The sequence below is a fragment of the Hyposmocoma kahamanoa genome, unplaced genomic scaffold (genome assembly GCF_003589595.1).
Source record: "Hyposmocoma kahamanoa isolate Upper Pololo Valley unplaced genomic scaffold, ASM358959v1 65, whole genome shotgun sequence".
In the NCBI taxonomy this organism is placed as follows: domain Eukaryota; kingdom Metazoa; phylum Arthropoda; class Insecta; order Lepidoptera; family Cosmopterigidae; genus Hyposmocoma; species Hyposmocoma kahamanoa.
Window position 1 is genome coordinate 6,515,699 of NW_020653853.1, and position 23,778 is coordinate 6,539,476.

Genomic DNA, 23,778 nt, shown 5'->3' on the forward strand with positions numbered 1-23,778 from the left:
TTTTGTCTTTTTTTTATTAAATACCTAGAAGGACAAAAACCTTAACTGCGACAAACGGAGACACGACAACTTGAATAATTTTCGTTACATAATCTGTCAGCTTGATAAGTATCGGATCGGAATCGGTCTCCTTTTTTTAAATCGGTTAAAAATTTCATTGTTTTCTAAGTATATTTTATTAAATATCATGATTTTTTTACTACCATGATATTAATATATTTTTTGATGAATACACTTCACTAGTTTGTTGTTATTATTGATACGTAAGTCGAACAAATACAAAGAAAAATTCCTTCAAGCTTCCCAAACCGGGGCTATCGCTCTACCAAATGAGCTACGGGACTTTCTATAAGGTCTTTGTTCTTGGTTTTAACGACTTTTTTGCTGTAGCACCACCTGTGAGAAATCTATGAAAGTATTACTTCACTTAGCCAGGTACCTTATTTACTATTTTAATGCGTTTGTACTACATAAATAATACTCACCGCTAGTACGTAGTATCAATACCAAGAAGTGTAGTGTTTATTATAGTGTCGTTCTGAAGGTATGAGAGGTATAGAAGGATGAGTACACTATGACGTGTAAAGAGATTGCGAACGTCCTGCAAATAGGGGACGTTTTGTATATTATAATATTGTTGTAAAATAAATTAAAAAAGTTGGAGTAGTATTGAAAGAACATTTCAAAATTTACAAAACGTCCCCTATTCGCAGGTGAGTATTATTTATGTGGTACAAACGCATTAAAATAGTAAATAAGGTACCTGGCTGAGTGAAGTAATACTTTCATAGATTTCTCACAGGTGGCGCTACAGCAAAAAATTCGTTAAAACCGAGAACAAAGACCTTATAGAATTAATGATGCAATAAGGAAGTCGCACCAAAATGAATTTCACGGCTCCCAGGTTAAAGGTTAAGTTAGTTAAACATCTTTCTTCACACTGATCTCCTCAGAACTCAATAGAGGGTTAGGGCACAGTGTAATAAGACAAGTATGGTAACTCCATTCATATGCAGCAGCGCGGCTTACATATGTGACGCACACATTCGCGTAATAATGAAAGGTGCGTGTGACGACCAGAGCTATGCAACGCGAGTGCATCACAAAATTTATGCGAATGTGTGCGTTTGTATAGAGTTACCGTACCTATTTGTCTTATAATACTATAGTTACAGGGCCAGGTATCTTAAGGTATCGACTGTGCTTCAAACTTTCTAATTATAAATAGTTGAGTTGAATTTAACTTGACAGATGTACTGATGAATATTCTTAAAATTCAAAATGTCCACCGATAGATTCTTTATTTATGGAATCGATTTGTAGTACCTCATGTCTACATTTGGTTCTATGTTCCGTGTCACGTGAGTTAATAGGTAAATAAATAATGATTTTGTCGTTGCTACGTCTGGAACTACTTAGTAAATTAATCTACGAGTTTCATGTCGATAGGAGTAATAAGGTACGTATAAAGTTAGGGTCAAGACACATTAAGCGTATTGAGTGTATTGTATTGAAGGTGGCCTGTTTATTAGTTTGGGTAGTAGTTAGCTAGTGATCGTATATTCACAATAAATAAAACTTTATTTGTTATATAATAATAAATATTTTATATTTCGGCACCGTCACGGTTTAGAACTGAATCTTTAGATATCGTTTAATATGAATCGTGCAATGAGAACACTGTATATTTTAATCACTTTGAAATCGAATGACAACTTATACTATCTATTAATTTGAACGATTAAATTAGGCCCTAGGAGAAGCGTAGGACAGTTTCTTGGTAGTGTGTGTGCAGCCCTAAAGTCCAACCACCACCTGTCCTTATCCAGATTCCATCGAGGTTCACTAGCAGAGAGAGAGCGCGATATACTCTGTAACCAGGTGGCGCCTCTGTCTTGCAGTTTTTCGTCCATGCTCTTGACTGTTTCCGACATATATTGTTTTTTTTTGCAAGATTACAAAAAATATTTTTACTGAAGTTATTAAAGTTGTTTGCTATCATGAACGAGGACCACCAGATGAAATATGACTTTGTTCTGTTTGTAAGACCCTATATTATAGTGCACGGATCAGATATATAGATTCATCACGCTTTGGGACAGTAGAAAATTACAATTTGCTCGGCACCATTGTAAAGAAAGTTACTAGTCAAATTTATCAATAATAACCTAACCAAGTTAAGAAACCCGATAAACTATTAAGTTTTTAAGTTCTTAATCGTAATTATTTTGTTCAAGAAGTATAAAAATATATTATGACATTACACTAACACTTAAATTCATCCTTTAATTACACCACTTGTAAGTTGGGTTAGTGCAGGGTGGTCTGCAGACTATCCTGGCCCTGTACTCTCGTTCTCCGTCCGATATCTCTGTCTGTCAAATGCGATTTTAATTTAACTATCTTTGTTATTGTAATAAAAATTAAGTGCGCATTTAACCTCCATCTTATCTGATGGAAAGTGGCGATGAGTTCGACGATAGAGCATGCACATCTAAATAATGCCTTTTCACTCTCGCCTTGAAAAGGTCCAAGTTATAACCTTCAGGGCACAAGTATGCAGGTAGAGAATTCCACTCCATAGCCGTTCGCCATATAAATGTGGAAGCGTAACACTTCGTACGAATCTTTGGGATATCCACAACATAGGGGTAGAACCCAAGTCTACGTATGGTCCCCCGATGATGGAAAGGGGAATGCGAAATTAAATAGTGTAACTATCGCATATTCTACGTGACTTTTCAGGTAACGAAATTTTCGACTCAGTGACCCTTGCAACACTGACTTCGATAGTACCTTCAAGTTGATCGGACAAGTGAAAGTAAAATAAACATTTGTGTTTTTTATACATGACAGGCAGATGACTCCACCTGATGTTAAATAGAAAGTGGAATAAAAACGTACGCAGTACAGTGTTGATACAATTTCTGTCCTAGTTACTTCCACACTGCATGCTTGCAAGATGCCTTTTCACGCCTCGTTTGAAGGACCCCTGTTATGACTGAGATCCCTATATTAACTGGGAAAAGAGCTGATGATCTTTAAATAGTTGAACAGATGTTCATAAAACACAGCTAAGTACAATCCTGATGAAGTTAGCCTTAAAAAACCCGCTTTGAGAGATGACGTTAAGGACAGGCGTGTAGCTTACCATCAGGTGCATGACTTGTTTGTACCGTGATTTGACATTATAAAAAAAAGTATGGGGCAAGACTCTAATTTTGTACATGTCAGGCGGCTACTGTAGGACGTCTCCACTTTGTATAAAATTATTAATTATAATTTGGACGCCCGTGAACTAGGCCACGTTTCATTTAGAATCGTCAGATGAGTGTTCAAAGACTGTTTTCGTTACCTTGCTGTACTAACAGCTAAAAAAAGCTAATTCATCAAGCATTCTCAAAATTATTAAGAGTATAAATACTAATAAAGCGCCTGGTCTAGATTTGATACGAGCAATTGATATTAAAAAAATTAGCCACAATATTGCATCAACAATTGCTAAACTAATTAATACTAGTATAGAGAAGAGAACTTATCCATTAGGGCTTAAAACTGGTATTGTTAGACCTATTTTTAAAAAGGGTAGGAAAACAGACTATGATAACTACAGACCTATCACTATTCTCCCCACCATCGATAAAATTGTGGAAAAATATGTATGTCACCAAATTCATAAATTTTATACGGATAATAATGTACTTAACAAAAATCAGTACGGGTTTCAACCACGCAAAAACACAACTCAGCTCCTAACTGCTTTTACCAATCTCTTATATGGTTACCTTAATGATAAAATGCAAGTGCTCGTAGTGTTCATAGACTACAGTAAGGCATTTGATACACTTCGTCATGATGTGTTGCTAGAGAGACTTGAGGACTGCGGTGTGAGAGGACCTTTGTTAGGCTGGTGTGAAGACTATTTAAGTAATCGTGCTTTTTATGTAAAAGTAGCTGACGCGATGAGTGACAGGAAAACAGTAAGTGAAGGAACAGCCCAGGGCTCCGTACTGGGCCCCCTACACTACCTGTCCTACGTAAATAATTTACCACATTTAATACAACATAGCCAAATTTTCCAATTTGCTGACGATACTTGCCTAGTAGTGGCTCATCATGATCTGAAAGACGCCCTTCATAAAATGCAAACAGATTTCACTAATCTGGTCAAATGGTCCCACGATGCAGGCTTAGTACTAAATGCTGATAAGACCAAACTGATTTATGTAAGCTCGAGCCAAAATAGGAAAAACCAAGAATTAAAACTCATTGCGCATAAACATGATTGCTTGCACAGGGGAAATAGCTCAAGCATTTGCGACTGTCCAGATATTGAGCTAGTTAGTAGTCACACTTATTTAGGACTTATAATTGACGACCGAATGAAATGGACGGATCATATAAACAAGGTGTGTGACAGACTTAAAGCCTTGTTGTCCAAATTCTCTATAATCAAATATAAGATGCCTTTCTTGACCCTGCTCAATCTATATAAAGCACTTGGGGAATTGATCATTGGATACGGTTTAAGCAGTTACGGTTTAACTTCAAAGACGCATCTGGACAGGATCTATGAGCTACAGATACGGTTATTGAAAACTATTGTTCCTGATAAAGTTAAATATCAATTTATAAATAACAACGATGGTTTATTCAACTTTTGCAAAGTATTACCAGTTCATGAAAATGTCAAATATTGTATACTTGCTGAACAGTACTTTGTTAAGGATTGGCAGGTAATCTATAGCGGAGTCATAAGAACCCGTCGACAGCGCGAGGGTAGACTTGTAGTGCCGTCTTATACCAATCTCTACGGCAAAAATAAGCTGAATGTCAAAGTACCTTCCCTAATTAATGAGTTGCCTAAACAACTAAAGGAGGAAATTAATGAAAGAAACATTAAGTACAAATTAAAGGAACACTTCTTAAATAAGAAAAAAAAAATTCAATGACACTACAGAAAGTCCAAACTTAAAATAAAACACGCTTTATCACACATCTTTCGATTCCACAAACTTACCTGACAACTAACGCACACTAAGACATTACACAAGTCACATTGCAACGACACTATCATTACGCAGGTCGCACGCATAGGATTAGTATATCATGATCGCACGTGACATCATACCATTCACTCACACAAACACAACATACATTCATCATTTTTCTTTTTGTTATTGTTAAAACCGCTTAGCGATTAATCGTCGGTATTTAGAAAAACTTACTTTAGTTTATAAAATACTGTTAAGTTTAAGATTATGAATTAATAATGTAACAAGTTATCATAAATAAAAAAAAATAAACAATGTCACGTCTAACAGCCCTATCTTTCGGGTGTGTAGAATTTACAGTGATATTTGTAAAGATGTAGATTCTCTCTGAGTCATAAAACATTTAAGAGTAAAATATTGAGTTTTGTTTCTGTGTAATTGTTTAATATTTTTTTATTGCTTTTAAGAATTGTAGAAGCTTTATTTCCCTTTGAGTCTCATTTTAAAGTAGGAAGTTAAGCCCTTTTTAATGTATATATATTCAAGTATGCGTAGTTGTGAAAGGAATGTTTGAAAAAAAACCAAAAGTTTTTATTAGGATTGATAATCTGTCTTGTAGCCATTTTATTGAAGATATTTAAATTTAAATATTTTTTTTGACGAATGTTTCTAGAATTAATATCAAATTATCAGAACACTGATAACTTGGGTAATTACGTGACATTCACTCTAAGTCCGTGATACATACTGCGTTTTTTCGTCTTAGGCACGATGAACAAGGGACACGAGAGAGGGCGCTGCGCGTATAAACATCGGCTCTGTACAATATCTAATTTAAAAATAGTTAATAATAGTTATCTTTCAATTATATTCGATAAAAGTGAGCATATAGTTACTTGAAGTGTGTGGAAGTGTTAGTGATAAGAAACATCGAAAGAATAGTCATAAAAACTGAGAAGTGACATCTTGATTAATATTTCGTTTAAATCAAGACCTAAACCTATAATAACATAAAGAAACTTGCAGAAATTATCCTCGTTTATATAGTCTTGATAAACAAGTGAAAAATAAGAGTGACAAGTGCGTTAATTTTAAACCCATATAACGACAAAGCTAATCTTATTTATAATCGCAAGTTGGACTTTGTACCCTAACTATAAAAAGTATAACAATGATACAAGAGAGAGCATTTTAGATTAAGAACAACGCCACCTAACGAAAGCAGCTAGTACTTAGACGAGAAAGATTCACCGATACACTTCTCGAAGAACAAAAAGTATATTCAACCTAGTAGTACAAAAAACTGTCAACAGATGGCTACTAAATGCGCAGGTTGTCTGAAAAAAATCCCAAATAAGGAATTTCTTACTTGTTCACATTGTAACAAAATATATGATTTAGATTGCGCAAATGTGTCATTGCAACGCTTTTTAAATACCTTAGATAAGGACCATCGAAAAGCTTGGAAATGTCAATACTGCATATGCAATATGCCAAAAAATGGCAACTTAAATACGCCGGTACGATCACAACAATTGGCTTCGCTAAATGTAAATGAAAACAATTTAATAAGGAATGACGCCGTCAATAATATAACAATCAGACATAAGACACAGATTTCAAAAGAGAGATACTCACTTACGATATCTGATGACGATAGCATACTGGGTGACACAATACAGGGTGAAATGAGAAATAATCAACCAAACTTTGAACCTCAAATACAGCTAAGCGTACAGCAGCTAGAAAAAATCCTGGACAAAAAATTTGAGAATATCAAACAGGATTTGCTTATGGAGTTAAAAACAACTATATTATCTGAAATAACAAACAACATACAACAACTAAAATTTGAAATTATAGAGATTACTAATGGATTGAATGCAGAACAAAAAGACATGAGAGAAGAAATAAATAAAATAAATATATACATAAAGAACCTGGAAACAGACAACATTAAACTAAAGACTCAACTACACGAGATACAGAACATGATGACAGAATCAGAAAATAAGAATAGGAGCCCAAAAGACCAAGACCGCGACCATACCAAAAAAATTATATTATATGGACTTGCTGAGAACTCCTGGGAAAATGATTACGAGCTACACGATCGTGTTTTAAGCATATTCCACGATGTTCTTCAGGTCAACTTAATTGGCTGCATTGACGATATGAAACGATTAGGAAGACACGGACAAAGGAGACCATTAATGATTGAGCTACTAAGCAAACAGATGAAAAGATACATACTACAAAACAAGAATTTGTTTAATGGCACAGGACTAACAGTTCATGAATGCCTAGATGGAACATCCTTGGAATTGCGAAAAACACAAATTCAAGTACTAATAAAAGCAAGAAACGAAGGGCAATATGCTATTATTAGGGATAATAATCTAATCATTAACGGGGAAATATATCATGACCATTACGGAGTCAAGGGCACCACCTCAAAAGAAGTCTTAGACGAAGGACAAGGGAAGGACATTAACACATCATTACGAAGTTTTATAACAACTAAGGATGAATCTGGCTTTGGCGGAACGAAAAATACTAATACTAAACCGGAACCAATACAACCGAGACAAGGAAGAACAAACAAACGTACATTTCGAGGGAGATTTTAAAGTATTATATCAGAATATATGTAGTCTTAATAACAAACAACATCTTATAGAGGCAGCAGTGGAAGAAGATAAGGACCTAGACGTACAAGTGATCTGCTTTACTGAGACACATATCTCAGAGGAAAAAAAAGACCTATTAACACTAGAAGATTTCGAATGTGCAGCATCATTTTGTAGAGGAAAGTACGGAGGAGGCGGGGTTTGCATATTCTTGAAAAAGGGAGTTGAATTCAAAGAGCGTAAGGACATAACAAAGGTTTCTACAGAATATATATTTGAAACATGCGCAATAGAGATTCCTAGCCTAGAGCTTCTGGTTGTTGTGTTATATTGGCCAGTAAGAAATAGAGATACAGATTTATTTTTTGAATCTTTAGAACGGTTATTGAATATACTGAGCTCAAAGGATATCCGTAAAAATATTATAATAGGGGGTGATTTTAATATAAATATATTAGAAAAGGATCAGTTATCTTTAAGATTATTGGATCTAATGAAAAGTTTTGACTTAAAACAATATATAAATGAACCCACAAGAGTGACACCTACAAGTTCTACGTGTATAGATTTAATATTTTCAAATATCCAAAAACAAACTCTTATAGCAAATGTAATAGATTATGGTCTCTCGGATCATAAAGGGATTATCTTAAAAATTCCAAGAGTAAAAACAGAAAATCAGAAGAATTGGTATTTACTAAAAAGACATTACAATGAAAAAAATATACAGCTTTTCAAGTCCCTATTAGGGAAAATAGATTGGAATAGCTTACTTAATACAGATAAAACTATAAATCAAAACTATAGTTTGTTTTTGGAAACGATTCAAAATTTATTACGCATTAGTATGCCTATGAAAAAAGTTAAAATTAAAAGCAAAGTTCGGAAGACGTGGCTAACCCAGGGTATAAAGGTCTCATGTAAACACAAAAGGTTGTTAAAACTATTAGTCCAACAAACAGAAAATCCTATTCTGCAAAATTACTATAAAAAATATGAAAAATTATTAAAAATCACGGTATTAAAATCTAAAAAACTAACTTATATACAAAAAATTAGAGATTCTGAGAATAAAACTAAAACGATGTGGCATATAGTTAAAGAAAGAACTAATAAAATTAAAAAAACCACCAGGAAAAATATTAATTTAAACGTCCTTAATTCTTTAATAGTGGATCCCAATGGTGTGGCAAACACATTTAACAACTATTTTGTAACGGTAGGAAATAAAGCAGATGCTGCTGCTAGTCCAATGTCTTCGCCAAACGGACGTCCTGTGGTGATTCCGATTCAGAATTCTATGTATTTACAGCCCGTAGAGCCATCAGAATTGCACAAAATCATTGGTAATCTTAAGAACAAAAAAAGTTTTGGTTTGGATGAACTATCACCAAAACTAATAAAAAAATGTGCAAACGAACTTGTCCTGCCACTTGTATTTTTAATTAACCAATCCTTTTCCGAAGGCGCCGTTCCAGACCTGCTTAAAATATCCATTATCAAACCGATATTTAAGCAGGGTGATCCAACGGATTTAAATAACTATCGACCTATATCTCTCCTCCCAACCTTTGCAAAAATATTTGAATCGGCAATGTCACAGAGACTATACTCATTCTGTGAAAAATACAAAATATTGGATGAGAGTCAATACGGGTTTAGAAAGCATAGATCAACAACAATGGCAGTATATAATTACATACAAAAAATACTAGACTTTCTCAACCATAAACAATATGCAGTCGGGGTTCTCTTGGATATGAGTAAGGCTTATGACAGAGTATCATATAAAATATTGCTACAAAAGCTTTATGGCATAGGTGTAAGGGGAATAGCCTTTGAGTGGTTCAAGTCGTACCTAACAAATCGTTATCAGTACGTGGAAGTGGAACATCACGATCCCAGTACTGGTGTCATATCTGGCGTGCGGTCACCAAGAGCTGCCGTGACCCAATCCATACCACAGGGAAGTGTAATAGGGAGTTTACTATTCCTGATATATATTAACGATTTACCTAAAGCGTTAAATGTTACAAGCATTTTATTCGCGGATGATATGTCAGTGGTTTTTCCATGTACAATGGAATCAGATTTAAATAAAAGTATAAATGACATTCTTAATGATATAAACAGTTGGCTAAGTGAGCATAATCTAATAATAAATTATACAAAAACTAAAATAATGCAATTTAGACCTTACCAAAGGGTTCCATTAAAAATAAATTTTAAAATAAACAATAATATGATAGAAACGGTGAATACTTTTAACTTACTTGGCATACATTTAGACACCAATATAAACTGGAAACAACACATTCAAAATATTTCAAGCAAACTTTGTAGATTTGCTTATGCATTGTTACAGTTAAAGAAAACCACTGACATAGACACAGCTAAAACCGCATACTATGCGTATGCTCACGCTTGGCTTAGTTATGGCATTACCTTATGGGGAAATAGCACGGATGCCCTAATGTTATTCACGCTACAAAAGAAATGTATTAGGATACTGGCAAACATTGACTCAATGGAAAGCTGTAAACCGTATTTCATTAAATTAAAGATTCTAACAGTACCATCCTTATACATACTAGAGATATGTAAATTTGTCAAAAAGAATCAACATTATTTCACTCAAGCCAAGGATATCCATAACCGCCCAAATCTTAGATATAAAAATAGGTTAGTACTGCCCACCTCAAGATTGCAAATGTATAGTCAGGGACCATATGTAATGGCTATTAAAATTTATAACAAAATTCCAAAGTTCATTTCATCAGAGATTCAATATAATTTATTCATCCAAAAATTAAAGACTCATCTACTTGGAAAATGCTATTATGGCTTGAATCAGTTTTTTGACGAATGACATGGAGTGAAAAGCCATTGAGTATTGTCCATGACCTAGTTAAATAATGTACTTTAATCCTAATACAACGACATTATTATTATTCTACTCTTTTGACATTAGTATTTTATCTTTTTTTCTTTTGTTGGCACTTCTTTTGACACTATTTGTCGACATAATTATTGACATTACTATTTTTCTTAAATTTTGATGGGTTTATATTATGTTTTCTTTCCTGTTAGTTATTGTCTAATTGTGATATTTATTTTTAGTTGTAGGGATTATGTTGGGAAGCGTTAAAAATAATTTGTTAAATATAATAATAATAATAATTTATAATAATTTTAGTGTTTATTTAATAAAAGGACATATACTATATAAATTTAGTTTTAAGATACTTGCAATACCCAGACTGGGTCATGTACTTGACTAACCTAATTGTAAGATCTATAAATATTTTGTACATGTGCAATGTGAAAATAAATAAATAAAATAAAAAACATTGTCTCTAAGGCGCCGCGCAGATGGAGCAACTTTGATCATCGAGTTTCGGCAACTGGCAATCCGCAACTAGCTATTTATGACGTTTTTCATATAATTTCAAGAAACTGCGCAGACGTACCAACTTAAGTTGATAGTTTCGGCAACCGACTACAGTTTTCGATTGCCGAAATCTGTGATTAAATAAATTCTTAATTGCCGCAACTAGAAACTTGCAAATTTGTACCGGTTGTCTCCAGTTGCCAGTTTCCGCAACCGGCAACCTCAACTCGTGAAGCAGCTTCACTCCCTCCCCGTCCCCCGCAGCGCCAGTCTTGGCCGTGGATTTCGAAAGTTTATTTAAAATTGCTGCAACCGGTAACTAGGCCTTTTAGTTGCTACAACCGGCAACCGTTGAAGGAAACTTGTAAAACGTTGCCAGTTGCGTCAACTAAAGTTGCTCAATCTGCGGAGCGCCCGAGAGTTGTCCAAGGAATACCGAATTCTTTTGATGCTCTATAGAGAGTATAGGGTGCGAATTAAACCTTCATTATGTAATACTCTGATAGCGATATCAGTAGCACCTGCTATATAACGTTCACTTTTGTCGCATCCGATCGCGCGATCTGAATGGACTAAGACGCGCGTGCAGTTTTATTCCACTCTGGTCGTACAAATGGATTATAAATTTAATTTGCCCGTAAAATGCCGTATTTTCATAAAATTATAGTCTATCATTCGTTATGAAAACTTGAAAATCGTTAACTTTTCGAGTAAACAAAATAAGGATTACTTCAAAAAGTATGAAACATCAGCTGATTTTCTTACCTAAACTACATTATCTATGTTTCACCATCAACTTGACACAGTTTTAACGCAATACATACACTTTTTCTATTTAAAATAGATAATAATAAGAATAACGTGAGGTCAAAAATGCAAGTCCGCGCAACAAGCAAAACTCCGCGTCACGTGACAAATTCGTCACTTTTACGAAGTCACAGACTTTTACGAAGGATAAGGAAACTTATCCTTCCACCAAAACATTCCTTTGAAAAGTGTAAAGTCTTTTAATTTAAATCTGTATTAGCTTCTAAACATTTTGTCACCGAATTAGATATATCACGTAACTATACCTGTTATAGTTAAGTTATTAGTTTGAGTTCTGTAGCTGTGCCAAATAAATAAAATAAGTGTGTTTGAGTCTACAAAGTTTTAACTCCCTTCTTTTTATATCGGGGGTTAAAAACTGCCGCAAGTGGTTTGAGAAAAGCTTGCGACACGTTTTCATCGTACAGCTGTTGTGTCGAAAGTACATGGTGCCAGTCGTAATGATCACCAAACTTTGTAATTAAAATTGATGAGAGTTCGTTTAAAGAAAGTTAAACGACTCTTTTATTTTTACAATAAGATTTGGGCATATATTAACATTATCATTTCCTAAATTTAAAAAGTGCATTAAAAATATTTTGATTGAAAAGTCAGATAAACAAAAAAAAGTTAGATAAGCATGTATGGAAACACGACATGGCTCTAGATTCCACACGAATTTGATTCAAAGTGGCGTTTAAGTTTATTTGAAAAGAGCAATCCCTAGAGTTTCTTGCTCGTTCTTCTCAGGGACGTCAGCGTAGTGAACGAGCAGGAGCTTACATGTTTTTTTTATAACATCAAGTGACGGACAAGTCGTGCGCCTCTGTTGGTAAGCTTAGTAAGCTTTAAATCGCAAAGATTTGAGGGGCACTGCCACTGCGCCCGTGACCCTGAGACATAAGCTCATGCATCTGTAATTTCACCAGGACCCTTACCCTTTAAAAACAGAACATAGTAATGCTGACATGAGTTCTTCCCTGGACGAATTCTTTCACAAGGAGCTCTAACTGCTACTAAATGTGACGTTTTAAGTGTAAATTTATTATATCTAAATAAATGAAACGTAAAATTAAAATAATAATAATAAAACTAAATAATATGTAAATTTATTTCACTTTGACTTTGATACCACAACTAGGAAAAAGTTTTTACAGAACTGTTCAGAAACTAACCCGACATCGTAGTCGATCTTTAATCATATTCTGAGTCATTGAACACTAACAGAGAATTGAATTCAGCAAATTCCCTCTTGAATTACGTCTAGAGTTCGATATTTTATGTTAGCGTATGCCTAACCACAGGAAGTATAAAATGGTGTGGTTTGGAAACTTGGTAATAATTTTTAGGTGCTTTGTGATGTGAACCATTCTTACTTTAGGCTGATTTGAGTATTATATTAAATGCAATTCTGACGATCTTTGGTGAAGGTCTAAACAGTGGAGGTCTTTCGAATGAAATGATGTTACTTTGATTGTCGTTTGTGGTAATCTCAAATAAACAACTTCAAAATCTGTCTGTCAAATTTTCATTCTTCTTTCTATAACTGCCTCTGTGGCCGAATGGTTAACATGCTGGACTGCCACGCAGAGGTCTTCTTGGGTTCGATTCCCGGACAGGGAGAAATAATTGTATGGCCTGCATCTATTTCACTCGTGAGTTTGGGTGTAATTTGTGGTTGTCTATGTGTGTCCACGGCATCCGCGATACAGGATTTCCCTAGTGCGGGGCTATGAGTGTGGGCATTATTTAATTTTTTTTTCTTATATTGTTCCTAGCTGCGTTGTGTTATTAAAAGTAACGTAAATTTTAAGGCCTTCGTCGTTATTTTCTAAATGATTGTTACAATATGAGTTAATAATAACAACATAATAACGAACACACTTACAGTCCCGCCTAGGGAAATCCCATATCGTGGATGCACGGTCGTACCCGAACACGGAACCTTTGCGTGGCAGACCAGCATGGTCACCGTTCTGCCACAGAGGCAATTTAAAGAATGAGGGTAGACAGAAATGTCTGTCCTTAAGGCTCTCATCTGCCACTGGCCATTTAACCCGTGACCATAGAGCGTGTAACCGTTTCGAATTATCGGAAAAATAAAAATAACTCATAACATGGCAAGAAACCTGTACTCAATTACTGATCATCATAAAAGCAACATTGAATTAAAACAATATTAGCACTAAATGTAACTTACCTATTTAAGGACGAAGTATCATTATTTGGTCTAAAAGATATCTGTTATGTGCCCAAATATATGCCCATGACATTTCAGTTATAATAATTTTCATGACATTTCAGAGTTCCTAGAAATGCCCAACCGATCAACTTCATTGCAAATATTTCAAGTTGGACTTTTAATAGCTGAGTGTATACAGAGAGGAACAGTCTTGTCATATTTGATTACGGTTGGCATAGTCAAATATATAATAGAATTGGCGTTATTTCATGATGTGTGTGTCCAATTCTACGATGAATCGACAACACTTCTGCTCTCATCATAACTACGGTTATCGTTATTTTTAGCGAAATTTAGTTATTAATTTATCTGGAATCAGCAAAATGAGATCTGCAACCTCCTATAAGGTTTTATAATATCTTATTCAGTTTCAGTTTTATTGTTAAGCATAATCAGCGCAGCATAGTAGCAGAGGTCCTTGTGAAAGAGTTCGTCCAGGGATGTACTGCCACTTTACCTATTTCTACCGCCAAGCAGTAATGTAAGCATTACTGCGTTTCGGTTTTGAAGGGCAAGGATGCTGGTGATACTATAGGCATATGAGACTCGTCAACTTATATCGCAGAGTAACCGGTGCAGTGGCTATGCCCTTCAAATTTTTGCGATTTAGAGTTTTGACTGGCAATGCAACTGTTATGTATAGGCGTCTAGCTTACCATAACGCACACGACTTGTCCGTCCTGTCACTTGTTATTACAAAAAAAGGAGATTATAAATAAAAACTTTAGGCGCTAATTTCTCGAAAGTTACCATTTTGGCAAATGCGTTTGTTATGACGAGGAAGGCTGAGTTATAACCAGCATTTGATGGATCCAATTTAGTTTGAGTTGGTTTTTATAATCAAATTATGTACGAGGTGTAATAATAAAATACGTATGGAAGCCAAATAAATAAAATAAATTATTCAATAGCGCAGTAGGTAACGAACAGCATTTTCGTTGCTCGTTGTTGATTTCAATTTATTAATGCTTGAAACACAGTTGTCGCAACACCTTTAAAGATGGTTTTACCGACTGTTAAAAGAAATACTTTTGTGAAATCAGAAGGAAATATTTACGTTGATACTGTATCTAAAGCATTTATTTATTGTGAATTGTTGTTAGGTGTAAATCGTTTACCTATAATTTCGCAGAAGCGAATTTTGATTGCATTATTCTACGTATATTCATTAATAGTTAATGTTTTAGTATGCTACGTAGCATTTACAGACCCTTCAGTAAATAATCTTGTGGATATAATAAAAACTTCGAAAGTGCTTCAATACCAAATTTCTGCAGTTTTAAGTTTGTTCATGTGGAAAAGATTTCACTGTTTCTACAAAGAAATAGAAAAGTTCGATTTTGAAGTCGGATGTCGACCAAAAATTTCAATCAGCTCAATGAAACTGTTACTTTCACTTGGAACTCTAACTGCAATATCATTATTTAATGTCCCATATAAACGATTTTATACAATGCCAACACATTTAATTACTACATGTGAGCACTTATACTTCAGTTGTCTTATAGATTACATAGTAACACGTATGAGACTTCTTAATTATTACTTGGAATGTTCAACTTCAATAGCAAAAACGGACTCAAGTCCAAAAATAACTGAATTCGCATATTTCGACAATGATGCACGTCGGTTTTGCTTTCCTGATATGTGTAAGATAATGGAACTGTATCAGACCATTGCTAACGCTCATAAACTTCTTGTGAATGCTATAAAGTGGCTGGTAAGTTACTTCATGGTTTCGGCTCTCCATCCTGAATGCGGCAGGAAAATAAAATCGATGCCTACTTTTTGTTTTCATACATATTTATGATTTTTTTATAATATCAAGTGACGGAACGAACAATTCGTGCACCTGATGGTAAGCTACACGCCTGTCCATCACAGTTGTAGTGCCACCAGAGCTTTAAATCGCAAAGATCTGAGGGACTGTGGTACTGCGCCCGTCACCCTAAGACATAAGCTGCCAAGTCGAATGTACTTGTGATTTTACCAGCACCCTTACACTTCTAGCTGTAGAGCTCTCCTGTCTTTCGGTTTAGAAGGGTAAGGGTGCTGGTGAAATTACAGGCACATGGGACTTGTTAACATATGTCTCAGGGTGAGAGGGGGCGTAGTGACAGTGCCCCCCAGATCTTTGCGATTTAAAGCTCTGAGTGACACTGCAACTGTTATGGACAGGCATGTAGCTTACTATCAGGCGCACGACATGTTTGTCCCGTTACTTGACATTATAAAGAAGACCCAGTAATGCTGATATTATTGCTTGGCGGCGGAAATAGATAAGGTGGCAGTACGACTCTGGACGAACTCTTTCACAAGGAGCTCTACTGCTACCAACATTGTACTCCTTTCTCTACTGGCACATGTTTAATATAGGATGACGTGATCTATTAAGATAATGCTTTATATATATCAATTTCTTTTCAGATGTTGCAAATGGTAGTGACTTCATTTATATACTCTTTAGTTTCATCGTACTCTTTTATATTGTCATCGGGTTACAGCACAGAACAACAAACAAATATTAACGGAACAGTGAGTATCCTCGTTATATTATAGCTAATTATTTATGGGCTCTTCAGAAAACAAAGTACGGGTTTCAGTATTCTTGGAAACTTGAACATTTTTTAAGTATTTTTTCCACAGATTGACATTGAAAGTTTTTAGTATAAGAGGCTGTTCGCATGAAACAGACAAAAATTGTGACAATTATTTTTGAGTACTTGGTGCTGGAATTGATTATTTTTAATGTTTGTGTGGCCACATCTGCAAAATACCAATTTTTCAGGAGAGAGGTTTAACAATCCTGTAAACGAAATTAGTCGATTACCTTTTTATGCTTAAATAAGAGAGATATAAAATAAATATGAATATTAGACAACATCACATACGTTGCTCTGGTCCCAAAGTAAGTAATAGCACTTGTGTAATGGAAATCATGGCGACACCATGAAAATAGGTGCGCTAGCAACTCGATCACAGAGATCGTCAAAATGTCATACCTACATAGATAACTTGTTCTATGTAAACGTGTCATTTTCCATCCTTTAAGGTTATTTTCTCATGATAAAACACACTTTTGACGTATCATCAACATGTGGTTTTATTATATCGCCATCTCATCTGATAGAAAGTGACAAAGAGATCGACGATGAAGCATGTTCATCTAATGCACACGATGGCCTTGAAAAAAAAAATTGACATGCAACACAACACAAAGAAAAGAATATGCAGATTAGTAATAATAATAATAAACAAAAACACGCGTCAAATGGGTCTAAGGGTCGTATCCCAGAACTCTACTCAATGCTCAACGCAGAAATCATACTCAAGCCCTTGCCATTAGGGTCGTATTTTCAGTGCTTGAAATCATAGTTAAGAACTGACTTGAGCATTGAGTGGAGTTCTGGAATACAACCCTAAGAGTCAATTACAGAGGACAAAAATGAAGGACAGGGGTGCTGGTGAAATTACGGGCACATGGGACTTGTCTACTTATGTCTCAAGGTGACGAGTGGCAGTGGCAGCGCCCCTCAGATCTTTAAAGCTCAGAATGGCACTGTAACTGTTATGGACAAGCGTGTAGCTTACCATCAGACACGCGACATTTTCGTCCCTTCACTTGATGTTAGAAAAAAAAACAATGAAGTGCATTGTTCTAGCTGATATTCTGCCATGACCCTTAATGGTCAGGAATACACATAAATATTTATAACTAATCATATAGGACACATACAGCCATAATATTACAGTAATAATGAAAATGCACAATATCATTATAATTCCAAATTATTAAAAACCAGTATAACAACACACAAGGTACGAATTATAAGAAACCTTCACCCCGTGATTGCTTGTCAAATAGCCATTGTGAGCATTTACGTTTGAATGCCCGTATAAAAATACCGCCGCTCTTACGAGACGAGGTAGAGAATTCCATATTTTAGATGAGCCATATTTGAAGCAACCACAGGCTACAACGAGTGACATAATCGGCTTCCTAATCATGACACCCTGTCGCGCAGTCTGCGTGTTTGCGTTACAAGTTTACTGCGTAGTTACCATAATATCTATGGTAGTTACTTTATTTATTTTATTTTTATTTTATTATATTTGGGGAGCTTACAGCTACTTTTACAATATAGATTTACATAGGCATTCCTTTTTTAAATAAAGAATATAATAATATAAAGAAGAAAAGGAAAAGCCAAAGTTATTCAGGGCACAAGTCTGTAGGCAGGGAATTCCACTCCATAGCCGTTCGCCATATAAATGTGGAAGCATAACGCTTTATGCGAATCCTTGGAATATTCACAACATAGAAGTGGACCGTGGAACACCTGCCTATGTCGGATTCCTTGATGATGGAAAGGGAATGACGGAATTAAATTTCTCTCTCACTATCCGTGATATGTCCTGTGAAACAGATGATTCACTCTAATGTTAAAACTTATTCTGGCCGTTTAATTTTTTTTCTACAGAATATCATCATACTTGACTTTCGGGTTAACTTGCTGCTAGTAAGCTACTTGCACTTGTTTCCTACTTGCATTAGCAGCGATAGGTTGCAGGAGGAAGTCAACCGCTTCAGGGAGCTACTGTCCAGCAGCCTTAATGAAAACCAATTAGGTATATTAACACTCTTTTTATTGTATTCGAATCAGCAAACAGTCCAGAGACAGACAAACAATTGCAATATTAACGGCACTGTAGTTTTACTTTGCGGTAGAATTAGTTTGGGCCGAAGTGCCTATTATTTAGGTATGGAGGAATATGATCAAATATACATATAGCATGTACTAATGTAGTAACTACTCTATTCCAACTACTGGACGATTATGGACAAGTAAACATTACTAGTAATGCTCCCTCCATATCGTCTCATATATATTGTATTGTTATAGCATAATAAGTGTATTGATTGCTCAATTGAGCTTTGCATGTTTTTGTATAAGTGATTTTAAATATAGAAACCTCCATTCCAGATCGTCCAAGCCGCGGCACTGCGCGCACGTTACTAACTCTGACAAAAACTCGCAACCTGTCTTTCTCACTCCTCAGAGTTCTGGATATCTCTGTTTCGCTCCCATTCTCATTTTTGGGGTTGATTCTTACCTATCTCATAATTTTGTTGCAATTTAAGAAAGTTTTACAATCTTAAATATTGAATAGTCACGTAATTTAAATACATAATATTGAAGTGTCATTGATCCAATTATACAGTCATTATCAACTCATTTATATGGCCACTGCTGGGCACGGATCTCCTGCCTTCACACGTTTTCCGAGTGTTGTGAACCTTCTTCGACATGCAGGTTTCATCGCGAGGTTTACCTTTTTCGTGATTTGCAAATTAAATTTCGCACATAAATTCTGAAAAACACAGAGGTGCGAGCTTGTATTCGAACCCACGGCTTCTGCTGAGAAGAGGTAGGTGAAACCATTAGGCCACGCTTTTTACAAGTTAAAAGTACTTACAATAATAACGCATAGAAACCTAGTCCGCACACGCTAAGTGAGGCAAATTGAAGCGCGCCAAAAGGGCCTACACGAGCGGGCGGGCCTTCAGTGCTCAAGGTCAACTTACACCGCGAACAGCTCAAGAATTTTGGCTAAAAATGACGAAATGTGCGGTAAGTGAGTGTAAAAAATACGTCAGACAAACATAAAATGGATACTAACATCACATTCCACAAGGAAGTAACGCGTTTCAACTTGTATTTTTATATAAATATTCACTAAAACCGAAAATTAACCTACTACTAAAACTAGCCTACATGAATTTGATTTTTGCCTCACTTGTGACAGTTCGTTTGATATGAAACTATCATTCTATGCGTTATTATTCTAAGTATATATAGTACAAAACAAAAATGCTCGACTACGTTTCAATCAAACCTGGCGATTGAATTTATGAAATAAATATTATTAATCTGTGAAAGAAAATATCTGATTAGCCGTAGAATGCACCATTTTGTATATATTGACTTTAAGGTTTTTGGTCAATGTAATTTTTTTGGTTTTCTATTTACGTAAGTATGATTATATTAGAGAATATTTATTCGGATTTTAGTTTTGGAGCTAAGTTGTATATTTTAAACAACTGGAGTCATGTGCATATTAATGTTAATGTCACAGAACTATTAAAATAATATTAATATTTTAAGTAATAATGGGTTGGAAAAAAAACTGTGTAGTTTTCGTTAATAATAATAAAAAAAAAAATATATTTTAAATGTTATATTGTTTATGATTATTTTAAAAATAATTTTATAGCGCGTATTTTAAGAATACGCGGGAAAGTTTTAAGTTAACAGATGAATAATGTTTAGAAGTGATGAATCGTAAAAGTGTTGTATTTCCTCATCTTATAGGATGGAAAAAAATAAATTCCTCATGACACTGCCAAACCATCCTTTATGGCCAAACCCATTGACCACACAATTAACTATTGTTTTTTTAAATTTATTTCATGACCATGAATACAAGTCCTTCAGTCGAAATATTAGAGAAAATGAAATAAATTTTTTCTACAGTATTTACGATGACTTTAAATACAACTACTTTTTCTAGTTTATACTTCGGTGCCGTACGATGTTTTTGGCCAACCCAGCATATAAAATATGGAGTAACGTTCTGACACCTACATTAATCTAAATGAATTGTGTTTACGATGTTTTGGTTTGGTGTTGTACATAATAAGTATCTATTTACAGTAAGTTTAAATTTTATTCAATGATAGTAAAATAAATGGTGATTTCAAATTGTTTTTGTTTTACATAGTACCTATATGAACTAGCAAATAGTCATCTATTTCACCTGATGGACTATACTGCACTGTGGCCATTTCTGATACTAACAAATTCTTGTAAGTCGTGGTGTTACGTTAAATCTCTTGTACCTGTAAGGGACTCAGGACATAAGGATTTTTCTGGCTCAAGTCGCGTCAATAAGTATGGTAAGCCGATTAGTCGTAATAGTCGTTTTAGGGCATAGCGTCGTTGGGGCATGGACGCGGGGTCGACGCAAACGCGAGAGTTGACGTCTGCGTAAAGATGCGATCGGAAATTTGGAGGTAGCAGATTTTATTTATTTGTTTATTTTCAGGTTACAAAAGACCCATAAAACACATACATTATAGACTAATAATAATAATAAAATAATAAAAATAATAATAATAATATGATATAAACAATTTGTTTATTTACACGTATGGACCTCGACGTGTGACGCAACGTGGGTGTCCGATAGCTGTCCTCGGAAACGCCGGAACATGACTCCCTTCGGCCAAAACTCCTCCTTCATGAAGGTCGACAGATGTTGTGTTGGTACTCTCACCACAAATGAATTAAAATTCACCTTGTGGCGGGACTCCAACTGCTCGACCCTCAGGGCAGCTTTGGCAGAACCCTGACGGGGACAATAGGGCAGGACCTCTCGCTGCCGAGCGTGGTTGCCGCCATGCTCGGTAGCGAGGAGTCCTGAGAGGCGGTGGCCTCCTTTTGCGGAGAAGTTATGTCGCAAAAGGAGGCCGCGGAGCGGGTGCGCGTCTGCCGCGTCCTCGCGCACCCGCTCCGCGAGACGAGGACTTCGGCGCAGACGTACTGGGAGAAGGCGAAGGCAGTTCGCTGCTCGCCTGATCCCCTAGTGAGGCTAGCGGGCTCTGGACAGGGACTTCGGAGCCTGCATTGCACGGCCTCACTCGTCTGGGGGGCGGGTCGGAGGACAACTGACCTGCCCCTCCGTTGGCGCGGGAGCCCTGGCGCAAGCTAGGGCGCCGGGCAGCGTCGTGGTGAATGTGCACCGACCCCACGGCGCCGACTAAACCGGCGGGAGGTAAACCCGGGGGGTAGGCCCTCCAGTATGGAGAGAGAGTCCCCACATAACCCCTGAGTCTCCCTGGGCTCAGGGGTATCTATAAAGATTTCCCACCGTAAAAAAAAAAGAAAAAAGGCAGCTTTGGCATTCACCCGTGTGTACTCAACAATATCCGGAGACTTCGTGGAGTAATGAAGTCGTGACACGTATAGCAATGTCGTCGGTACCGCTGAACGCAATACATGGTTGGGGCCAGTCGGGGCGGTCCCACTAAGGTTGTGACCGTGTGACCTCCTTACACCGTCATCTCACCTTTTTGTATCGCCTCTCTCCGCTTGTATCCTATCATTTTTTTATTTTACATGTATTTAAATTTTAAATTTGAATTGTTCCATCTTCCTCCACTTTCTCATTTTGTTTTCGTACCACGGGCACTCCCAGCTCGACCGCCACAACAGTCGGAGTTTCAAATTCCATCGCGTATAATCGCTAATTTTGGTTCTTTACTACGTTTATAATCATTAAATAAGCTAAATCATGTGTAATAATTTATAACAGTCTACAGCCTTCATGTACCTATATCTGTAATTCAGTTACTCGGTCCATTTAGTGCCTTTTCTTTTAACTTTACTTCTTTAATAAATTTTGTGGATCGGAAGTTTCCCGTTTCATTGCCGTGAACCTGTTCACGGCTAGTTAGGTTTACAACCCTTTCAAGGTTACGGCTAGTGTACTTCTTTTTCTTTTCCACCTTTTTGAAGCCGTCCCCGTCGCACTGATCTACTCCTCTCGGTGGTACTGACGACACAGCTTCAGAGATGAGTTTCCGCTTTTTCATCTTCCCCTCCGTTGGTTGCCTGGGTTGTGGAGCAGTGGGTTGGGTAGCAGCGGCAACAGCAGCGTAATCACGTTGAGGGGTCAACGTGCTTGAAAAACGAGGGGCGGGGCGCGGGGAAACGCGCGCTGCGACAACGGCAGCGATCGGTGACACATCCATATGAGCCGACTCAAAACTGCCGAGAGATGCGTTTTGCTCCCCGCGATAAGTATTCATGTTGCAGGCCTCGGGTGACCTACTTACAGAAACTGCACTACTAAGTAACACAACTTGGGCACGTAAATCATTGATGGTGTTCTCCGAGGCCTCCAATTTATACCGAAATTCAGCAAGGTTTGCTTTTAGGGACGTGATGTCCTTCAGTAGCCTGGTGACGTCGACATGCTCGAACGTGGTAGGGGGCAGCTTGTGCAGCTCCTTCGCCACGAAAGCAGGCACGTCGTCTGGGTCGGTTTCCTTAAACAGCGTAATGATGACCTGGAGACTCTTCGTTCCTCCATCCGTCCGGCGAGATGGCATCTGCTGCGGAAAAGCAGCGTTTTGCCACTGCAAACCGCTTCTTCTTTGAAGTTCGACTCATCCATAGTGTCGATGGCGTGTTGGATGAACGTGCTGACGTTCATTGGTTATGAGTTGTTGAGAACCCATAGTCAATTACGTGCAGCGGCTATTGCCGCGCGGATCGCGAATTATTATAATTCTTACTGTGTAGTGGAGCACGTCCGAATCCAAGCGTGCACCGCACCGTATTTTAGTAGCAATAGACCTCCTTGTGAAGATCGCCCGGCGAAGTACTGCCACCTTACATGTTTCTGCCACCGAGTAATAATGTAAACATTACTGCGTTCCGGTTTGGAAGTGAATGGTGCTTGTGAAATTACAGGCACATGGTAAGATCTTCACGATTTAAAGCTCCGAGTGGCACTGCAACTCTGTCGCTTACCACCAGGCGCACTACTTGTTCGTCCCATCATTTGGTATTATAAAAAAAACTTACTGTCAGTAATATAAGTTTATAATAGGGGTTAAAGTATGAAATTGCCGATTTGTACTGAAAA

General features: G+C 36.6%; 1 protein-coding gene across 1 annotated transcript in view; it reads right to left on the bottom strand.

Moving 5' to 3' along the window:
• The window catches only part of LOC113231510, a 155,863-nt gene that overhangs the window by 92,531 nt on the left and 39,554 nt on the right, over positions 1-23,778 (bottom strand). Inside the window, exon 2 of the mRNA XM_026465834.1 lies at positions 22,606-23,137. Coding sequence (XP_026321619.1) covers positions 22,606-23,137 — 532 coding nt within the window. The remainder of the gene's footprint in view (positions 1-22,605; positions 23,138-23,778) is intronic.